Here is a 22,489-nt window from a genome sequence, read left to right on the forward strand (position 1 = left end):
CCCGGAGCAGCGCACAGACCAGGACGCCCAGCTCCGCCTGCAGCACTGGGCGCTACCTCTACCCGCCCGGGCGCCCACAGCGAGGGCCCCGCCTCCCCCAACTGCGAGGAACTCGCAGCTGCGAGTGCACCCTGGTCCTGGCTTCGGAGCGGGGCCTCCCGCAGCAGGAAAGCCACAAAGAAAACGGATCAACCCAGACCAAAAGATAAAGCTGATCTCGAGGTAATCGCGCTCACTAATGAAGATCTCGTGGACCCGCTTGCGAGGTATGGAGAGAAACCTAGTCCTACTGGAGGACAACCAGGAAGCGATGTCAGAAAAAAACCCTTGAAACCCGAAGGAACAGCGACGATCTGTCGCCCAGGCTGGCGTGCAGTGGTGCGATCTCGGCTCACTGCAGCCTCGGCCTCCCAGATTCAACAGATTCTCGTGCCTTAGCCTCCCGAGTGGCTAGAACCACATGCGCCACCTCACCCGGCTACTGTTTTTTGTTGTTGTTGTTGTTGTTGTTTTGGTAGGGACGGGTTTTCTACGTGTTGTCCAGGTGGTCTCCAACTCCTGAGCTCAAGGGATCCGCCCATCTCGGCGGATTAACAATTTAATCTTCAGCAAAAAATGGAAGACCGGGCCGGGCGCGGTGGCTCAAGCCTGTAATCCCAGCACTTTGGGAGGCCGAGACGGGCGGATCACGAGGTCAGGAGATCGAGACCATCCTGGCTAACACGGTGAAACCTCGTCTCTACTAAAAATACAAAAAAACTAGCCGGGCGAGGTGGCGGGCGCCTGTAGTCCCAGCTACTCGGGAGGCTGAGGCAGGAGAATGGCATAAACCCGAGAGGCGGAGCTTGCAGTGAGCTGAGATCCGGCCACTGCACTCCAGCCTGGGCCACAGAGCGAGACTCCGTCTCAAAAAAAAAAAAAAAAAAAAAAAGGAACACCGAATTTAAATAAAGATTCTAGTAGCTACTGTGACAATGAAGAAGACTAAAGTAGAGATCAAGCTTGAGAAGAGAGAACCACTAAAGGGCAGAGCAAAGACTCCAGTAACACTGAAGCAAAGAAGACTTGAGACACAGCTATTCTCACACCGGAATAACTGAAGCTGAACGCACAAGTGGAGCTTCAGAAGGCAGAGCTCTGCAGGCCTGGAGTGGGGACTTGGCGCAGGGTCTCTACCAGAGACCTGAGGAGAAGGCCAAGGAAGAGGGTGGAAACCAGAACATTTTCGAATAGACCATGCAGTAATTTCACAGAGTGCTCCCACATCTGAAAATCTAGTGGCTTCAGGACACAAAGCCTTAGTTGTCAGTAGGTGACCGGAAATTTCAAGCATGCAGCTCCTATTCTGCAATTCAGTAAATTTTCAAACATATCCCAAACTCCAAAGAGACCATTGAAAAAAACAAACAAACAAAAAACAAAACAAAACAAAATACAGAAAAGAAGAGTAGAAAAGGATATTCTTAAAGAAACGTTGCCCTGTGAAGCATCTACACCAGCAGGAATGGCTGCAGACCAGTCAAAGGGGCTACATACAGGCAGGTCATTTGATCTCAGTGAGTTCAGGATGGCAGAATCTTGTTCATCTAAATATGTTCCTAAGTGTGTTCCCTTAGCAGATACCAAGTCAGAAAAGAAAAAAAAGAATGAGGCTTTTCCATATGGACAAAAATTTTGCTGTTTGTTGTGGTAGGTTTTGTTTATTTGTTTTTTGGTCTATCAAGCCATGGAAACTAACCAAGGAAATCCTTTCTCTAATGTTCTTCCTGACAACTCTCGAAACCCAACTGAATGGGATCCATTTGGCACCCCCGCGCCCGGCTGGTCTCTTATTTTTAATAAATGTATTGAAAACACTTGGGTACACTTGTTGACTTAAAGAACTTAAAAACAGGTGATTTCACCTCAATAAATGTAGTATTCCATGAAAAGCAAACAAAATATATATAAATGAACTTTATTAGAGTGTTTTTGAACTCTGGACTAGCAGGAGATCACTTCCTGCCATATGAAAATCTTTTTTAGCTCTGAAACATTTTTGTAGGCTTTTTAAAATTTTTTCTTCTCATTGTCCAAACCCATGCAGGGTTTCTTTAAAATGTGAACATCTGGTTTCATTTTTGAAAAAAGATATATATAAGCCAGGCGTGGTGGCTCAAGCCTGTAATCCCAGCACTTTGGGAGGCCAAGACGGGCGGATCACAAGGTCAGGAGATCGAGACCATCCTGGCTAACACGGTGAAACCCCGTCTCTACTAAAAAAAATACAAAAAACTAGCCAGGCGAGGTGGCAGGCGCCTGTAGTCCAGCTACTCGGGAGGCTGAGGCAGGCGAATGGCTTAAACCCGGGAGGTGGAGCTTGCAGTGAGCTGAGATCTGGCCACTGCACTCCAGCCTGGGGGACAGAGCGAGACTCCGTCTCAAAAAAAAAAAAAAAAAAGAAAAAGAAAAAGAAAAAAGATATATATATATATATATACACACACATATATATGTTTTGTGGAAAAAGAAAGGGCAAAACATGGTAATATAGTATGAAGTTACACATTTAAATACTTTGAATACTTACAGAAGAGTGTAAGAATTATCTTCTGCTGAATAAAAACTTTACAGACATGGGAGACAATGAAATTTGGTAAAAGAAAAAGTAACATGGTTGTACTTTTTGTAATTGCTACACAATTTGATGGTGTTTATGAGGAAAAGCACGGGAATAATCTCTTGTGTAACTTTTATTAATAGTAATGTTATTACTGTAGCCCTATCATATTCACTTTTTAAACGACTGGCTTTTTAAAGCATCATGAAACTCCTACTTCAGTAAGACCCATTTAAATATCGTTGATGTTTAGCAGGGATCTTTTAGTGTAGCATATACATGTTTTAGAGAACTGTTGGCTGGCTGTACATGTGTTTAAAAACTGCTAGCTACCTACCTATGAGGCTAGAGTTGAAAACTACACTTTTTTTAGAAATTGTAAACACTGGTCTTATGTTTCATTTGGATTCCTTATTGCATCATCTTCTGTTAACAAAAACAAATTCTGCCAATATTTTTGCCTTTTATTTCCCAACACAATTTGATTAAAAGTACAAAAAGTGTTTGCTTTCAAATTGCATCATAAGCAGCGGTTAACACTTAAAGATGGCCGGGTGCAGTGGCTCATGCCTATAATCCCAGCACTTTGAGAGGCCAAAGTGGGCAGATCCCTTGAGCCCAGAAGTTCCAGACCAGGAGTTCTGAATACCTGACAGAACCCTTTGTCTACCAAAATACAAGAAAACTAGCCAGACATGGTGGCACATGCCTTTAGTTCCAGCTACTCAGGAGGCTTATGTGGGAGGACCACCTAAACCCAAGAGCTCAGGCTGCAGTGAGCCATGACTATGCCACACACGCTGTACTCCAGCCTGGGTGATAGAGTGAGATCCTGTCTCAAATAATAATAATGATGATAATAACAATAATAATAATTAAAGTTGTATACTTAGAGGTATAAACTCTGAATATGAAGTGGGCATTGTGATTTTGTATACTCTTGAAATGATTATCTTTGTGATTGGTTTTTTTTTTTTTTTGAGACAGAGTCTCGCTCTGTCGCCCAGGCTGGAGTGCAGTGGCCGGATCTCAGCTCACTGCAAGCTCCGCCTCCCGGGTTTAGGCCATTCTCCTGTCTCAGCCTCCCGAGTAGCTGGGACTACAGGCGCCCACCACCTCGCCCGGCTAGTTTTTCGTATTTTTTTAGTAGAGACGGGGTTTCACCGTGTTAGCCAGGATGGTCTCGATCTCCTGACCTTGTGATCCGCCCGTCTCGGCCTCCCAAAGTGCTGGGATTACAGGCTTGAGCCACCGCGCCCGGCCATGATTGGTTTTTTTTAAGCTGCAACTTACCTCATGAATAACTTGGTTACATAAACTAGTAGGTGATTGAAATTTGAACGGAATCGAGTAACACATGAACATTTTAAACTGACTCATTTCAGTTTCAACTTTCTAGTCACTGACCATAAAGCACATTAAAAATGTAAATTAGTCTTCAATATCATCTGAAATGAAAGGATACTTTTTTAAAAAAGGAAGGTAAGATATATATTTAGAACAGCACACAATTTTGATTTGAATTAGCCCTATTCTGATGTTTAGCTTTTAGATATTCTGAAGATATTTTCACTGACTTTGCAATTGAGACCAGAAGGACTTGTAGGTCTGGCCCTGCAGAGTGAGTGGAAAAGTCCTGTTTGCCATATTAGGGAACATTTTCATAGGCTCCAAGCCTTAGGATATGGACATTTGGGAAGCCCATTCTTCTGCTTACCATATTACTTCAATGATGTTTGCTCCCCTCGATTTTCACTAATAGTAAAAAGTAAACAAACGGATGTGGAGAAAAATGGAAGATAAGAGGCGGGTCTAACTGCAGCTCTTCCCTGGGGTGGACAGAACAGCATGTGGAGACTCACATGGTGAACTTTTGATTCAAGAACCACTGCAGGATCATATCAGGGAAACCAACAGAATTCACAGACCCTTTGGAAGAAGTGACTTGCTGCTGCAAACACTGAGACAGCTGAAAAACTGTGAGTTCCCAAAGTGTGAGAGACGGAAAGTCCGCCTCCAAACACACATCCTCACTGGGGAACCTGAAAGTCTGGATCATGGGAGAAGTATTTAACCTTACCTAGAGCTGAAACAAATTTAGAGAGCCCGGTGAAATACAAAGGTAGAAGAAGCAGTGGGAAAAGCCCTGTAGGCACTCCTGGGCCCAGGGAAGCCATTTCTGACTAGATCTCACAGCGGTCCCTTGGGAGGGCAGACAGTGGAATTGCGGAAGGGCCACAGGGAGAAGGAGGCTTCCAGTGAAACTTTATAATAATTTTGACCAAGCGTGAATTTTCCGGGCAATATCAAGGGTGGAAGGAGTGAACAATAAGGGCAGATATGAGCACAGAAGCCATGGCAGGCAGGGAGGGGTGAGACCTGAAAGCCCTGCTTGCTTTCTCAGTAGGGAGGCTTATAGCCTGGGGCAAGATGGGAGCTGGGTGGGGCCTGTCACTACAGGCTTTCACCCACTTCCCTGGTGACCTGTATGAAGCAGCAGAGGCAGCCATAATTTCACTCCATAACTCCATTGGCGTGAGAACCAGCCTCCCATCCCACACAATGACCACAGCAAGTCCCACCAAAGAAGAGTCTGAGCATGACCAGCATTTGAAAAAATCAGCTTACTAAACAAAACTGAAACCAAGGATTCTCAGAGATTCCACTTCACTTCCCTGCTACCTCCACCAGAGCAGGTGCTGGTATCCATGGCTAAGAGACCTGAAGATGGATCACATCACAGGACTCTGAAGACACTCCCCATTATCAGCCTGGAGACCAGTAGCTTCGCTGGGTGGTTAGACTCAGAAGAACAATAACGATAATTGCAGTCCAACTCTCAGGAAGCCCCATCCCAAGGGGAAGAGGGAGAGCACCACATCAAGGGATCACCCCATGGGACAAAAGAATCTGAACAGGAGCCTTTGAGTCCCAGATCTTTCCTCCAACATAGTCTACCCAAATGAGAAGGAACCAGAAAAACAATTCTGGTAATACGACAAAGCAAAGTTATTTGTCACCTGAAAAGATCACACTAGTTCACCAGCAATGGACCCAAACCAAGAGGATATCTCTGAATTGCCAGAAAAAGAATTCAGAAGGCCAATTATTAAGCTACTTAAAGAGGCACCACAGAAGCTGGGCGCGGTGGCTCAAGCCTGTAATCCCAGCACTTTGGGAGGCCGAGACGGGCAAATCATGAGGTCAGGAGATCGAGACCATCCTGGCTAACACGGTGAAACCCCGTCTCTACTAAAAAAAATACAAAAAACTAGCCGGGCGAGGTGGCAGGAGCCTGTAGTCCCAGCTACTCGGGAGGCTGAGGCAGGAGAATGGCGTGAACCCGGGAGGCGAAGCTTGCAGTGAGCTGAGATCCGGCCACTGCACTCCAGCCTGGGCAACAGAGCAAGACTCCATCTCAAAAAAAAAAAAAAAAAAAAGAGGCACCACAGAAAGGTGAAAACTAACTAAAAGAATTTTTTTAATAATACAGAATATAGATGAAAAATCTTCAGAGAAATAGATATCATAAATAAAAGACAATCACAACTTCTGGAAATGAAGGACACACTTAGAGAAATGCAAAATACACTGGCAGGTTTCAACAATAGAATCAAACAACTAGAAGAAAGAACTTCAGAGCTCCAAGACAAGGCTTTCAAATTACCTCTGACAAAAACAAAGAAAAAAGAATCGAACGAACAAAGCCTCCAAGAAGTTTGGAATTATGTTAAATGACCAAACTTAAGAATAATTGGTGTTCCTGAGGAAGCAGAGAAATTTGAGTGTTTGAAAATTTTATTTAAGGGAATAATTGAGGAAAACTTCCCTGGCCTTGCTAGAGATCTAGATATCCAAATACAAGAAGCTCAAAGAACACCCAGGAAATTAATCTCATCTCATCTCAAAAAGATTCTCACCTAGGCACATAGTCATCAGGTTATCTAGGATCAAGATGAAGGAAAGAATCTTAAGAATTGTGAGGCAAAAGTATCAAGTAACCTGTAAGGGAAAACCTATCAGATTAACAGCAGATTTACCAGCAGAAGCCCTACAAGCTAGAAGGGATTGGGGTCCAATCTTTAGACACTTAAACAAAATAATTATCAAACCAGAATTTTGTATACAGTAAAAGTAATGAAGGAAAAGTACATGAAGGAAAGATAAAGTATTTTTCTTTTTTTTTCTTTTTTTTTTTTTTTTTTGACAGAGTCTTACTCTGTCACCCAGGCTTGGGTACAGTGGCACACTCTTGGCTCACTGCAAGCTCCACCTCCTGGGTTCACGCCATTCTCCTGCCTCAGCTTCCCAAGAAGCTGGGACTACAAGCGCCCACCACCACGCCCAGCTAATCTTTTTGTGTATTTAGTAGAGATGGGATTTCACCGTGTTAGCCAGGATGCTCTCGATCACCTGACCTGATGATCCGCCCACCTCGGCCTCCCAAATTGCTGGGATTACAGGCATGAGTTACTGTGCCCAGCAGAAAGATAATACAAAAAAATGCTGAGAGAATTTGCCACTATCAAGCCAGCACTATAAGAACTGCTAAAAGAAGTTCTAAATCTTGAAACAAAACCTTGAAATACACCAATGTGACCTCCTTAAAGCATAAATCTCACAGGGCCTATAAAACAATCATACTATGAAAAAAAAAAGGTATTTAGGCAACAACTAGCACAATGAGTAGAACAGTACCTCACATCTCAATACTAACACTGAATGTAAATGGCCTAAATGCTCCACATGAAAGATACAGAATTGCAAAACGGATAAGAATTCACCAACTAACTATCTGCTGTCTTCAAGAGATTCACCTAACACGTAAGGACACATGTAAACTTAAGATAAAGTGATGGAAAAAGATGTTCCATGCAAATGGACCCCAAAAGCAAACAGGAGTAGCTATTCTTGTATCAGAAAAAATAGACTTTAAAGGAACAACAGTTTAAAAAACAAAGAGGGGCATTATATAATGACAAAAGGACTAGTCCAACAGGAAAATATCACAATCCTAAATATATGCACACCTAATACTGGAGCTCCCAAATTTATAAAACAATTACTACTAGACTTAAGAAATGAGATCGATGGCAACACAACAATAGTGGGGGACGTTAATACTCTACTGACAGCGCTAGACAGGTCATCAAGATAGAAAGTCAACAAAGAAGCAATGGACTTAAACTCTACCCTAGAACAAATGGATTTAACAGATATTTACAGAACATTCTACCCAACAAGCGCAGTATCTACATTCTATGCATTAGCACATGGAACACTCTCCAAGACAGATCATATGATAGGCCACAAAACAAGTCTCAACAAATATGAGAACATTGAAATTATGTCAGGTACTCTCTCAGACCACAGTGGAATAAAACTGGAAATCAACACCAAAAGGAGCCCTCAAAACCATGCACACCCGTGGAAATTAAATAACCTGCTCCTGAATGACCAACGGGTCAACAATACAATCAAGATGGAAATGCAAAAATTCCTTGAACTGGCCTGTGTGGTGGCTCAAGCCTGTAATCCCCACACTTTGGGAGGCCGAGGTGGGTGGATCATCTGAGGTCAGGGATTTGAGACCAGCCTGATCAATATGGTGAAACCCCGTCTACACTAAAAATACAAAAATTAGCTTGGTGTGGTGGCAGGTACCTGTAGTCCCAGTTACTCAGGAGGCTGAGACAGGAGAATTGCTTTGCTTGAACCCAGGAGGCAGAGGTTGCAGTGAAGCGAGATGGTGTCACTGCACTCTAGCCTGCGTGACAGAGCAAGACTCTGTCTGAAAAAAAAAAAAAATTCCTTGAACTGAACGATAATAGTGATGGAACCTATCAAAACCTCTGGGATACAGAAAAAGCAGTGCTAAGAGGAAAGCATTAAATGCCTACATCAAAAAGTCTGAAAGACACAAATAGACAATCTAGGGTCACACCTCCAGGAAGTAGAGAAACAAGAACAAACCAAACCCAAATGGGCAGAAGAAAAAAATAAATAACCTAGATCGGAGCAAAACTAAATGAAATTGAAACAAAAAATTACAAAAGATAAATGAAACAAAAAGCTGGTTGTTGGAAAAGATAAATTGAATTGATAGACAATTAGTAAGATTAACCAAGAAAAAAAGGAAGAAGATCCAAATAAGCTCAATTAGAAACAAAACTGAAGATATTACAACCAATACCACAGAAATATAAAAGATCACTCAAGGCTGCTATGAACACCTTTATGCACATAAACTAGAAAACCTAGAGAACATGGATAAATTCCTGAAAATATACAACCCTCCCAGATTAAACCAGGAAGAAATGGAAACCCTGAACAGACCAATAACAAGCAGTGAGATTGAAACCATAATTTAAGAAGTTACCAGCTGGGCGCGGTGGCTCACGCCTGTAATCCCAGCAATCTGGGAGGCCTAGGCGGGCGGATCACCTGAGGTCGGGAGTTCAAGACCAGCCTGACCAACATGGAGAAACCCCGTCTGTACTAAAAATACAAGAAAATTAGCTGGGTGTGGTAGCGCATGCCTGGAATCCCAGCTCTCAGGAGGCTGAGGCAGGAGAATCACTTGAAACCAGGAGGTGGAGGTTGCAGTGAGCAGAGATCATGCCATTGCACTCCAGCCTGGGCAACAAGAGTGAAATTCCACCTCAAAAAAAAAAAAAAAAAAAAATAGAAAGAAAAGAAAAGAAAAGGAAAAAAAGTTACCAAAAAAACAAAAAACAAAAAACAAAAAAAAAAAAAAACAAGCCCAGAACCACAGCGGAATTCTATCAGACATTAAAAAAACCAGTACCAATGCCATTGACACTATTCCAAAAGCCAGAGAAAGAAGGAATCCTCTCTAAATCATTCTGTGAAGCCAATATCATCCTAATACCAAAACCAGGAAAGGACAAAATGAAAAAAGCAAAACTACAGGCCAATATACCTAATGAACATAGATGCAAAAATCCTCAAAAGAAACTAGTGGCCGGGCACAGTGGCTCACACCTGTAATCCCAGCACTTTGGGAGGCCGAGGTGGGTGGATCACCTGAGGTCAGGAGTTTGAGACCAGCCTGACCAACATGGAGAAACTCCATCTCTACTAAAAATACAAAATTAGCTGGGCGTGGTGGTGCATGCCTGTAGTCCCAGCCACTCGGGAGGCTGAGGCAGGAAAATCACTTGAGCCCAGGAGGTGGAGGTTGCAGTGAGCCGACATTGTGCCATTGCACTCCAGCCTGGGCAACAAGAGCGAAACTCTGTCTCGAAAAAAAAAAAAAAAAATACTAGCTAACAGAATCCAACAGCATACCAAAATGATAATCCACTATGATCAAGTGGGTTTCCTACCAGAGATGCAGGCATGGTTTAACATATGCAAGTCAATAAATGTAATACACCACATAAACAGAATTAAAAATAAAAATCACATGATAATCTCAATAGATGCAGAAAAGTCATTTCACAAAATTCAGCATCCCTTTATGATTAAAACCCTCAGCAAAATCAGCATAGAGGGACATATCTTGAAATAAAAGGCATCTATGACAAATCCACAACCAACATTATACTGAACAGGGAAAAGTTGAAAACATTCCTGCGGAGAACTGGGACAAGTCAAGGATTCCCACTTTCACCACTTCTATTCAACATAGTACTGAAAGTCCTAGCCAGAGCAATCAGACAAGAAAAAGAAATAAAGGGCATCTAAATCGGTAATGAGGAAGTCAAACTGTCACTGTTTGCTGATGACATGATTGTATACCTAGAAAACCCTAAGGACTCATCCAAAAGGCTCCTAGAACGGGTGAATGAATTCACCAAAGTTTCAGGATACAAATTAATGTACAAAAATCAGTAGTTCTGCTCACCAACAGCCACCAAGCTGAGAATCAAATCAAGAACTCAACCCCTTTTACTTTAGCTACAACAAAAATAAAATACTTATGAATATACTTAACCAGGCACGTGAAAGACCTCTACAAGGAAAACTGCAAAACACTGCTGAAAGTAATTACAGATGACACAGACAAATGGAAACACATCCCATGCTCATGGATGAGTAGAATCAATATTGTGAAAATAGCCATACTGCCAAAAGCAATCTACAAATTCAATGCAATTTTCATCAAAATAACACCATCATTCCTCACAGAACCGGAAAAAATAATCCTAAAATTCATATGGAACAACAACGAAAAAAGACCCTGCATAGCCAAAGTAAGACTAACCAAAAAGAACAAATCAGTAGGCATTACATTACTCAACTTCAAACTATACTATAAGGCCACAGTCACCAAAACAGCATGGTACTGGTATAAAAATAGGCATATAGACCAATGGAATAGAATAGAGAACCCAGATATAAAGCCAAATACTTACAGTCAACCGAACTTCAACAAAGCAAACAAAAACATAAACTGAGGAAAGGACACCCTATTCAACAAATGGTCCTCGGTTAATAGGCAGGCCACATATAGAAGAATGAAAGTGGATACTCTTCACTCACCCTATACAAAAATCAACTCAAGATGGATCAAAGACTTAAATCTAAGACATGAAACTGTAACAATTTTAAAAGACAACATAAAAAAAAAAAAAAAACCTTCTAGATATTGGCTTAGGCAAAGACTTCGTGACCAGGAACCCAAAAGCAAATGCAACAAAAACAAAGATAAATAGATGGGACTTAATTAAACTAAAAGCCTCTGCACAGCAAAGAAATAATCAGCAGAGTAAACAGACAACCCACAGAGTGGGAGAAAAATCTTCATAATCTACACATATGACGAAAGATTAATATCCAGAATCTGCAAAGAATTCAAACAAATCAGCAAGAACAAAACAAACAATCCCATCAAAAAACGCACTAAGGACATGAATAAAAAATTCTCAGAAGAAATACACAAATGGCCAACAAACATATGAAAAAAATGCTCAGCATCACTAATGATCAGGGAAATGTAAATCAAAACCACAATGCAGTAACACCTGACTCCTGCAAGAATGACCATAATCAAAATGTCAAAAAAAAAAAAAAATAGATGTTGGCATGGATGTGATGAAAAGGGAACACTTTTACACGGCTGGTGAGAATGTAAACTAGTATGACAACTATGGAAAACAGTATGGAGATTCCTTAAATAACTAAAAGTAGATCTACTGTTTGATCCATCAGTCCCACCATTGGATATCTACCCAGAGGAAAAGAAATCATTATACAAAGAAGATACCAGCATACACATGTTAATAACAGCACAATTTGCAATTGCAAAAATATGGAACCAGCCCAAATGCCCATCAGTCATTGAGAAGGTAAAGAAAATGATGCATATATATATATACACACACACACACACACCATGGAATACTACTGAGCCATAAAAAGGAATGAAATAATGGCATTCGCAGCAACCTGGATGGAAATGGAGACTATTATTCTAAGTGAAGTAACTCAGGAATGGAAAACCAAACATGATATGTCCTTACTCATAAATGGGAGCTAAGCTATGAGGATGCAAAGGCATAAGAATGATAAAATGGACTTTGGGGACTCAGGGGAAGGGGAGTAGGGAGGTGAGAGATAAAAGACTACACATTGGGTACATTGTATGCTGCTCAAGTGATGGGTGCACCAAAATCTCAGAAATCAACACTAAAGAACTTATTCATGTAACCAAACACCACCTGTTCCCTCAAAAACCTATTGAAATTTTAAAAAAACTAAAAAACAAAACAACCCCATCCCCCAAAAAAGAAATAAGGAAGACGTAAATAAGTGGGGAGAAATACTATGTTCAAAGATTGGAATATTCAGTGTTGTTGAGGTACCAAGTCTCCCACAATTGACCTGTAGATTAAAGGCAATTGCCATCAAAATCCTGGCAGGCCTGAACCTAAAAGTTAAAAAAAATAAAAAATAAAAATAAATCCTGGCAGGCTTTTTAAAAAAAGAAATTACCAAGCTGATTTTTCAATTTATATGGAAATCTGAAGGACTTTGAATAGCCACAATAATTTTTACAAAGAAGAAACTCGGAAAATACACACTACCTGATTACAAGACTTACTATAAAGCTCCAGGAATCAAAGCTGTGTTATTGGCATAAGGATAGCCATGAATCAGTGGAATAGAATAAAGGGTTCATGAATAAAACCACATATGTATGTCTCTAAAACATGCTTCAAGGGGAAAGGATAGTGTTTTCAACAAATGGTGCTGGAAAAAAAATGACAAGAAAAAGAAGTAACACTGTAACCAAAAACTCACTTGATATAAATCATAGATACAAGCATACGAGCTAAAGTTGCTAGCCTTCTAAAATTGTGCTACCCAATAGGCTATAATCTGAGTCACAAATGTGAGCCACATTGGTAATCTTTAATTTTCTAGTAGCCACATTTTAAAAAGTAAAAAGTAATCAGTGAAATTAATTTTAACAATATGTTTTACTTAATCCAATACATCCAAAATATAATTTTAGCATGTAATCAATATAAAAGATTATTGCCATATTTAAAATTTTTTTCTCATAATTAGTCTTTCTTTAAATTGTCTTAGAGCCTCTAGGGCTTAGAAATTCCTTAATTTTACATCCTGCCATGTCAAGATTTCTTCCAGTTCCGGGGATTCTAGGATTTGCAGAAGACATCAGTACATTTACATTTCCAACTCTGGGTCCAGGAAAGAAAAAGTACAGAGACACAGCAGGGGCTGGGACGCACCTTAGTCTCCTCCTCTCCCAGCCTTCCTCCACACACCAGGCCCCTCACCCTGCCGGCAAGCTAAGGGTTTCATGAAGTGCCAGGCACTGGTAGGAAGTGGTCAGGAGATACACAAACCCTGATCTCCGCAACCCGCCTCAGGAAGTCCTTCTGAAACCTACCCAGCCCCATTCCTGCCTCAGCCTGGGTGCTTTCCCCGGAGGAGATCCACGTCTGCAGAGGGTGATTCTAGAACACCCTTCCTCCCAGTAACCCAGGGCTCCCACCTTCATCTGCTTCAGGTCTCACCTCGCAGGGCGCCTCTCGGGAAATCTCACACCGATAATAATAACGTAAAATTGCCCCGGCTCCTTTCATCTTCTGTGCTTTGCTTTTCTCTTAATCATCCTTTATTTTCGGACACCCCTGTAGTTGACTTCAGTAACTTTTATTGGCCATATCTTTCAACTGAATGTAAATTATTCGAGGGCCATGATTTGTGCCTGTTTGGATTTCACCCAAGCGCCTAGAATAGCGCCTGACGAAAAGTAGATACTCAAAAAACGGGGTCTGAATAAATCTAGAGACCAGAACCTCTTATAGTTGAGTCTGGGGCCGACAGGTCGGTATTTTCCCAATATGTAATTTTTGAGGTCCACAGGGGAGCGGTGGGGAGTGGCTTACCCAGGGTGGTGAGTGCAGTCTCAGTGGCAAAAATCCCCTTGCGCCCCCTCCTGCCGCAGAGGAAGACAGATCCCTGAGTAGCCTCCAGGGCGGAGTCCCGGGCGCTTCGGGGAGAGAGTCTGGGCCAAAGCGCCAAAATCCGCCGCTGTCGCTCAGCTGCAGCATGTTTCGCGCTGGGGAGCCTCTCCTGGTGCGCGACCGTCACGGACAATCGACGGGACCAGAAATTAGATTTAAGTCCAGAATCAAGGACCTTTAATCAGGGATTGGAGATGGCAGAGGGCCAGGATTCAGGGATATAGACAGCAGGTCCTGTCTGCTTAGGTTACAAATGGGAAGAAGAGGTCGGATGCCAGGGTCCTAGACTCTCAGTGTTCGGGTGGGGCCAGAATCCTGGACTCTCAAGGCTAGGGAGGGGCCGCCCTCTAGGATCCAATAGGGTGTAGGTTCAGATGCCTGGGTTCTGGAGGTCCGGGGAGTGGCGGAGGAACCGCCCTCGGGTTTCCGATGGACTGGGGGCAAATGCTCAGCCCAGTTTGATCCTAGACATCCTTGTAACCCAATATAGTCTCCAACTCCGATGCCATGTCCTTCCCGGTTCCCTCCGTACTAGGGCTGGAGACTTAACTAGTGGATTCCGGGGAGAAGGGATCTTCCTCTCTGGAAGCAGCAGAACAAATTTCAGGGACTCCAAGACCTCGTTCCAAAAACATTGAGAGTCCAAAAACACTGAGAGTCCAAGGCCTCATTCCAAAACCACTGAGAGGCTGCGTACTGGGAGCACAGTATGTCTGTGGGGTGAACCCGGACTTGGGAACCAGGTCTTAGGGCCTGCAGACCTCCCTCTGCCTTGAGGTCAGAGTCCACCGCCACTAACTGGGAAAAAACATCTGTCGCGGGACAGGGTCGCCACCATGAGCACAGAGCCCTGTTCTGCGACCGGGATCCGAAGGGGACCCTAGGGAGGTCCCCAGGTGGGGAAGGGAAAGGGGAGCTGAGTGTCTGTCCTCAGTCCTTCGGCCACACGGGGGCGCTGCCGCTATGCGCTTGGGTTCTGATGAGCCCCTCTGGAGAGGACGGGGCGGTGGTCTAAGACAGAGATTGTTGACCCAGAAAGGATGTATCAATGAGGTGGGGCTGGGGTTGTCCAAGGGGGTGGAAAGGCTTTCTAAGCCCTGGACTGCGGGGGGTTCCGGTTCTGCGGAACAGAGGAGGGCTCTGGAGCTGCCTCTGAGGTTTCCAATTCCTCCTTGCAAACCCTCTCTCCAGCCTTTTCATGGCAACACTCCAGGAAAATGGAAAGTTGATCATTTTTTTCTTCCACTCCTTAATCCTTTCCTGAGTGCTACTTTTAAATAATTTTATTTTAGAAGCGTTTTAAATTTACATAAAAGTTGCAAAGGTAGTACAGAGTTGCCATCTGCTCCATAGTCAGTTTCCCCTGGTGCGAACATCTCGCATTATTATGGTCCATTTGTCACAGCTAATGAAGCTATTTTCGTACCTTATTATTACTAAATAATAAACTACAGACTTTATTTGGAATTCATTAGCGTTCCCCTAATGTCCTTTCTGTGTTCCAGGATTCTATTGAGAATATCACATTACATTTAGTCTCCTTCATGCCTCCTTGGCCTCCTCTGGTCTGTGATAGTTCCTGAGATTTTCCTAATTTTTGATGCCCTTCACAATTTTGGGAAGTACTGACCAGATGTATTGTAAAATGTCCCTCAAGTTGAATTTAGTTAAGGTTTAGATCATGGTTAGTCAGACTATAGTTATGGATGCTTAGATGAGGTGAAGTGCTGTTCTCCAAATACCTTATCAAGAGTATATAATATCAATTTGATGTACCACTGTTGATGTTGAAGTTGACCATCCATATTTTAACTTCCTGTAGCTGCCACAACAAATGCCCTCAAAGCTGGCAACTTAAAACAACAGAAAATTATTCTTTCACAGTTCTGGAGGCCCAAACTCCAAAATCAATATACAGGGCCACATTCCCTCTGAAGGCTCTAGGAGCAAATCCATTCCTTGAGTCCTCCAGCTCCGGCAGCTGTAGGTCATTCGTCAGCATACCTTGGCTTGTAGCCCCATTGTTCCAATCTCTGCCTCCTTCTTCACATCGCCTTCTCCTCTTCTGACTCTCTCTTCTGTGCACCTGTTAGGAAGACACTTGTCATTGGATTTAGAGCCCACATGGGTCATCCAGGAGGATCTCCTCATTTCAATATCCTTAGCTTAATTACATCTGCAAAGACCCTTTTTCCAAACAACTTGACATTCACAGCTTCTGGGGACTAGGACAGAAACATATCTTTGTGGGGACCACCATTCAACCCACTACATCTGGCTAAGCTAATATTTCCAGAACGGCAATCCACCAGTGCACCCCAGGTTACAATCCTCATTCTCATTCCCAAATAAACTCAACGTATTTGGACATTTCTCTAATGTCTTTTTTTTTCTTTTTTTTTTTAGGTTGAATAATTTGGTGTCAGAAGTGATCCTGAAGAAGGATTACCTCCGGAAGAGACTTTTACAGAGTTTGTTGCTTGATTTCTTGCCTCTGTTTCTGAACATCTTTTTTTTTTTTTTTTTTTTTTTTGAGACGGAGTCTCGCTCTGTCACCCAGGCTGGAGTGCAGGGCCACGATCTCGGCTCACTGCAAGCTCCGTCTCCCGGGTTCACTCCATTCTCCTGCCTCAGCCTCCCGAATAGCTGGGACTACAGGCGCCCGCCACCATGCCCGGCTAATTTTTTGTATTTTTAATAGAGACGGGGTTTCACCGTGTTTGCCAGGATGGTCTCGATCTCCTGACCTCGTGATCCACCCACCTCGGCCTCCCAAAGTGCTGGGATTACAGGCGTGAGCCACCGCGCCCGGCCTGAACATCTTTTAAGAGCAAACTTCACTTTCTAAAAAGGTGGGTATATGTCAACCCTTTAGAAGCTGTTTGGGCTGTTGTCACCATTCAATGACAGACTTCAGTCTCCCCAAAGAGAAATTATCTGTTGTCAGGATAAACTGGTACATGAATAAACAAAATTGCCATTAGGTGGCGCACCAGTCTCAAGAAAAGTGACAGGATGGACAATTATATCACAGGCTGCCTGCCTGTCCACCAAATAAAAACAAAAATCCTATGCTAGGCACCCTGTTAAAAAACAAATCGCTCCAACCCCTACCATTTCCTCACAGGGATTATAGAATTTTTCTTTTGCTGTTGAGAAATTAATAAGAGGCAGAACAGGATGCCAAAATTCCAAAGCATCCAATATAGGCCCTCTTCTGGGACTCCTGTCAGCTATATGTTCAAAATTTATGGTTGGTGGCTCATGCCTGTATTTCCAGCACCTTGGGAGGCTGAGGTGGAAGGATCGCTTGAGCTCATGAGATTGAAACCATCCTGGGCAACATAGCAAGAGCTCATCTCTATTTTAAAAAATCAAAATAAATAAGAAAAAAATTAAGGTCCTCTCTTGTGTACGTTTTGAAATCAACTGGTAGAGTACACCAAAGTTAATCTGGATCTTCAATGGCCACCCTTGGGGTCTTTTGAGTTCCCCAAACTTGTCTTTCTTAAAACAAAACTAGAAGACCACAGTCCTAAAATTAATGTGAATGGGAGTCTTACTTTACTTGGTACTTCAAAGTTTCAAAATGCATTCAGGATTCGAAAATTGCCTCCCTCTAAGATTCTATCACAAAATTAACTGAGACAAACAAACAGTTGAGAAAGGACAACAAGGCTCTAGGGCCCCAGATTGTTCCCTCTCCAGAGGAGATTTCCTGTTCTCTTTCCTCTATTCTTCTCTATCCACCTTTGGCTGAATTACCTTTCCCTCCAATTCCTCAGCTTCCACTAACCCTGAACCTGGACTGTTAAAACTTATTCCCTTAATGGCCGGGAGCGGTGGCTCACGCCTGTAATCCCAGCACTTTAGGAGGCCGAGGTAGGCAGATCACGAGGTCAGGAGATCAGGACCATCCTGGCAAACACGGTGAAATCCTGTCTCTACTAAAAATACAAAAACTTTTTTAGCCAGGCATGGTGGCGGGCGCCTGTAGTCCCAGCTACTCAGGAGGCTGAGGCAGGAGAATGGCGTGAACCCGGGAGGCAGAGCTTGCAGTGAGGTGAGATCGCGCCACTGCACTCCAGCCTGGGCGACAGAGCAAGACTCCGTCTCAAAAAAAAAAAAAAAAACTTATCCCCTTAATGTTAAACTTACTGATTTCCTAAAACCAAAACTTCTTTCTTTTTTTGGAGCAAAGCTGAACTTCGAGCCATTGCCAAGCAATTCCCAAGGGTCACTGAGGACCCTTACCCATTTGCTGATTAATTCAACACAGCACTTCTGGCTTCTCAGCCAGGTTTTTCTAACACATACCAGTTAGTTCACATACCTGTTGGTGAAGGGCAGGCCCATTACTGGATGGACAATCCTCCTTGGTGTGACACTGTGGAGGGAGGGGCCATTTAGGCAAAAACACCTTCAACGACTATGATAAAAGCCAGAAGCTTAGAAAAAAACCCATGAGGCAATACTTGAGGATTTTTGTAAAACCTTAGATGAAATGATATCCAAACCTATGCCCACGAACCTAATAAACTAGTTTAAAATCATTACACTTGGATCCAGGTTATGTTTGAAGAAAATTCTGCATTACCTATAGATGTTAAATCTACTTGAGTAGCCTTTAATTCTAAGTTTGTGAATGGCTTTTCTTCAAAACGTTCTGAGCTTGGTAAAAGAGCCAGCATGAAATGGGAGACTATGCCCACTTCTGATCTTGTCCATTTGGCAAATCAGTTGTCTGACCCCTTGAGGATACTATTAAGAAAACTGCTAAAATTCTTGGTGGGATGTGGTGGCTCATGCCTCTAATCCCAGTACTTTGGGAGGCCGAGGCGGGCAGATCATGAAATCAGGAGATCGAGACCATCCTGGCTAACATGGTGAAACCCCATCTCTACTAAAAATACAAAAACAAAATTAGCCGGGCATGGTGGTGGGCGCCTGTAGTCCCAGCTACTCAGGAGACTGAGGCAGGAGAATGGCATGAACCCAGGAAGTGGAGCTTGCAGTGAGCCGAGATCATGCCACTGCACTCCAGCCTAGGCAACAGAGCAAGACTTCATCTCAATTAAAAAAAAAAAAAAAAAATTTAAATTCACAAAAATTTAAATAGTACCGAGCATCCTCTGACCACAATGGAATAAAACTAGAAATCAATAACAAGAGGAATTTTGGAAACTACACAAACACATGGAAATTAAACAATATGCTCCTGAATGACTGGTGGGTCAATGAAGATATTAGGAGGAAAATTTAAAAATTTTTTGAGGGAGAGGGGTAGAGGAAGATGGCCAAATAGAAGATTTTACCAACTGACCCCCTGATGCAAAGGTACCAATTTATCAACAATCTACCAAAAAAAGCACCTTCACAAGAACCACTCACAGTACCTGTTAGAGGAGGAAGAGTACAGCAATTGTGAGACATTGCACTGAACACAGTGGTGCCCTGATATAGCAGAAAGCAAAACCACGTTGAATTCACCTGATGCTGCCAACCAAGACAGTATCTAAGCCAGCCCTAACCAAAGGTGAATCAACCATTCCAGTGGTCAAAACTTGAGTTCTGGCTGGGTGCAGTGTCTCACACCTCTAATCCCAGCACTTTGGGAGGCCAAGGCAGGTAGATCACCTGAGGTCAGGATTTTGAGACCAGCCTGATCAATATGGAGAAACCCTATCTCTACTAAAAATACAAAAGTTAGCCGGACATGGTGGTGCATGCCTGTAGTCCCAGCTACTTGGGAGGCTGAGACAGGATAATTGCTTGTACTCATGAGGCGGAGGTTGCAGTAAGTCGAGATCACGCCACTACACTCCAGCCTGGGCAACGGAGCGAGACTTAATCTCAAAAAACAAAACAAAACAAAAACAAAAGAAAACTTGAGTTCTGCCAAGCCTGACCATCATGGGCTAAAAGGCTCTAGGGCTCTAGGGCTCTAAAATAAACTTGAAAGTCAGTTTAGGCCACAAAGACTGGAACTCCTAAGCAAGTCCTAATGCTGAATTGGGCTCAGAGCCACTGGACTGGAGGAGCACACGACCTACTGAGACACCAGCTAGGGTGGCTAAGGGAGTGCTTGCACCACCCTTCCCCCAAACCCAGGCTGCAGAGCTCATGGATCCAAGAGAGACTCTTTCCTTCCACTTAAGAAGAGAGAGAAGAGTAAAGAGGACTTTTTCTTGCATCTTGGATGCCAGCTCAGCCACATTAGAATAGAGCACCAGCCAGAATCATGCGGTCACTCTCCAGGCCCTAGCTCCCAGATCAATTTCTAGACACACCCTGGGCTGAAAGGGAACCCACTACCTTGAAGGGAAGAAGCCAGTCCTGGCAGGACCCATCATGTACTGACTAAAGAGCCCTTGTGCCCTGAATAACCAGCAGCAATAGCCAGAGAGTATGCCATGGGCTTTGGGTGAGACTCTGTGGCTTCCTGGCTTCAGGTGAAACTCACCACATTCCCATCTTTGGTGGCTATAGGGTGAGACTCCTGCTTCAGAAAAGTGAAGGGAAAAGTAAAGAAGGCTTAGTCCTGCACCTTAGGTACCAGCTTGACCACAGGAGGGTACAACACCAAGCAGGCTCTTGGGGTCCCTGATTCCAGGCCTTGGATCTTGGATGGCATTTTTGGGCCTGCACTGGGCCAAAGGGGAGCCCACTACCCTGAATGGTAAGTCCCAGACCAGGCAACGTTCATCACAAGCTGAGAGCCCTCGAGTCTTAAGAAAACATCGGCAGTAGCCTGGCAATACTCTGCATGGGCCTGTGGTGATGTCAGCCATAGGGTGAGGCTCCTCTGCCTGTGGAAAGGGGAGAGAAGAGTGGGAAAGACTGCATCTCATGGTTTGAATGCCAGCTCAGCCACAGTACAATAGAATACCAGGAGGAGTTCTAAGGTTTGTTATGCCAGCCCTTGGCTTCCACACAGCACCTCTGGACCTGCCTGGGTCCTAGGGGAAGCCACCATCCCAAAGGGAAAGACACAAGCCTGTCTGGCTTCACCGCCTGCTGATTGTAGAGTCCCCAGGGCCTTCAGTGAACACAGGCAGTAGCCAGGTAGTGGTCATAGCCACCCTTGGGTGAGAATCAGTGCTGTGCTGGCTTCAGGTCTCCTCCAGCAAAGTCCCAGTGGTGGTGGCCACAGGGCTACTTGTGTCACCTCACTACCAGCTCCAGGTGGCCCAGCACAGAAAAGGAGACTCCATATGTTTGGGATAAAGTAAGGGAAGAGAGCAAGAGTCTCTACCTGGTAATCCAGAGAATTCTTCCTGGTCTTATCCAAGACCACCAAGGCAATACCTCTACAAGTTTGGAATAACCACAGTGCTACTGGGCTTGAGATGCCCCCTAATGCAGACATGGCTTAGATCATAACACCCAAGTCCTTTTGAATACCTGGAAAACCTTCCCAGGAAGGACAGGTACATATAAACCCAGACTGCAAAGACTACAATAAATACCTAACTCTTTAATGCCCAGACACTGATGAACATCTGCAAGCATCAGCACCATTCAGGAAAACATGACCTCAGCAAACCATCTAAATAAGGCACCAAGGACCAATCCTGGAAAAACAGAGACATGTGACCTTTCAGACAAAAAATTCAAAATAACCGCTTGAGGAAATTCAAAGAAATTCAAGATAACACAGAGGAGTTCAGAAGTTTATCGGATACATTTAACAGAGATTGAAATAATTGAAACAAATCAACCAGATATTGTGCAGTTGAAAAATGCAACTGATATACTGCAAGACACATCAGTCTCTTAATAGCAGAATTAATTTTAAAAAGAAGAAAGATTTAGTGAGGTTGAAGACAGGCTATTTGAAAATACAGAGGAGACAAAAAAAAAAATGACACAGGCATACAAGACCTAGAAAATAGCCTCAAAAGGGAAAATCTAAGAATTACTGGCCTTAAAGAGGAGGTAAAGAAAGAGATAGAGGTAGAAAGTTTACTCAAAGGGATAATAACAGAGAACTTCCCAAACCTAGAGAAAGATATAAATATCCAAGTAAATGAAGGTTATAAAACACCAAGCAGATTTAACCCAAAGAAGACTACCTCAAGGCATTTAATAAGCAAACTCCCAACGGTCAAAGATAAAAATACAATATCCTAAAAGCAGCAAGAGAAAAAGAACAAATAGCATATTCATACAATAGAGCTTGAATACCTCTGGCAACAAACTTTTCAGCGGAAACTTTACAGGTCAGGAGACAGTAGCATGACATATTTAAAGTACTGAAGGAAAAAAACTTTTACCCTAGAATAGTATATCCAGTGAAAATATCCTTCAACCAGAAAGGAGAAAAAAAGACTTTTCTAGACAAACAAAAGCTGAAGGATTTAATTAACACCAGAACTGTCTTACGAGAAATGCTAAAGGGAGTATTCAATCAGAAAGAAAAAGA

The 22,489-nt window shown here is 43.1% G+C and overlaps 1 protein-coding gene across 14 annotated transcripts in view; it reads right to left on the reverse strand.

The window, feature by feature from the left end:
• Nucleotides 1-22,489, reverse strand: part of LOC117088406 — a 66,112-nt gene that overhangs the window by 32,627 nt on the left and 10,996 nt on the right. For 6 of the 14 annotated variants that reach the window (XM_033219667.1, XM_033219672.1, XM_033219670.1 and 3 more), the window contains exons 2-3: nt 18,398-18,451; nt 16,069-16,150 (exon numbers count right to left, since the gene is read on the reverse strand). The exons of 1 other annotated variant lie outside the window; for it this stretch is intronic. In XM_033219667.1, the coding sequence (XP_033075558.1) occupies nt 16,069-16,150; nt 18,398-18,451 (136 nt within the window). Of the gene's footprint in view, nt 1-130; nt 706-13,986; nt 14,371-16,068; nt 16,151-18,397; nt 18,452-18,661; nt 18,958-19,460; nt 19,705-22,489 lie in introns of those variants that run through there. 7 more of the 14 variants (XM_033219669.1, XM_033219668.1, XM_033219675.1 and 4 more) reach the window with 6 other exon arrangements.

This window comes from Trachypithecus francoisi, unplaced genomic scaffold (genome assembly GCF_009764315.1).
Source record: "Trachypithecus francoisi isolate TF-2019V2 unplaced genomic scaffold, Tfra_2.0 Lachesis_group10, whole genome shotgun sequence".
NCBI classification, from domain to species: Eukaryota; Metazoa; Chordata; class Mammalia; order Primates; family Cercopithecidae; genus Trachypithecus; species Trachypithecus francoisi.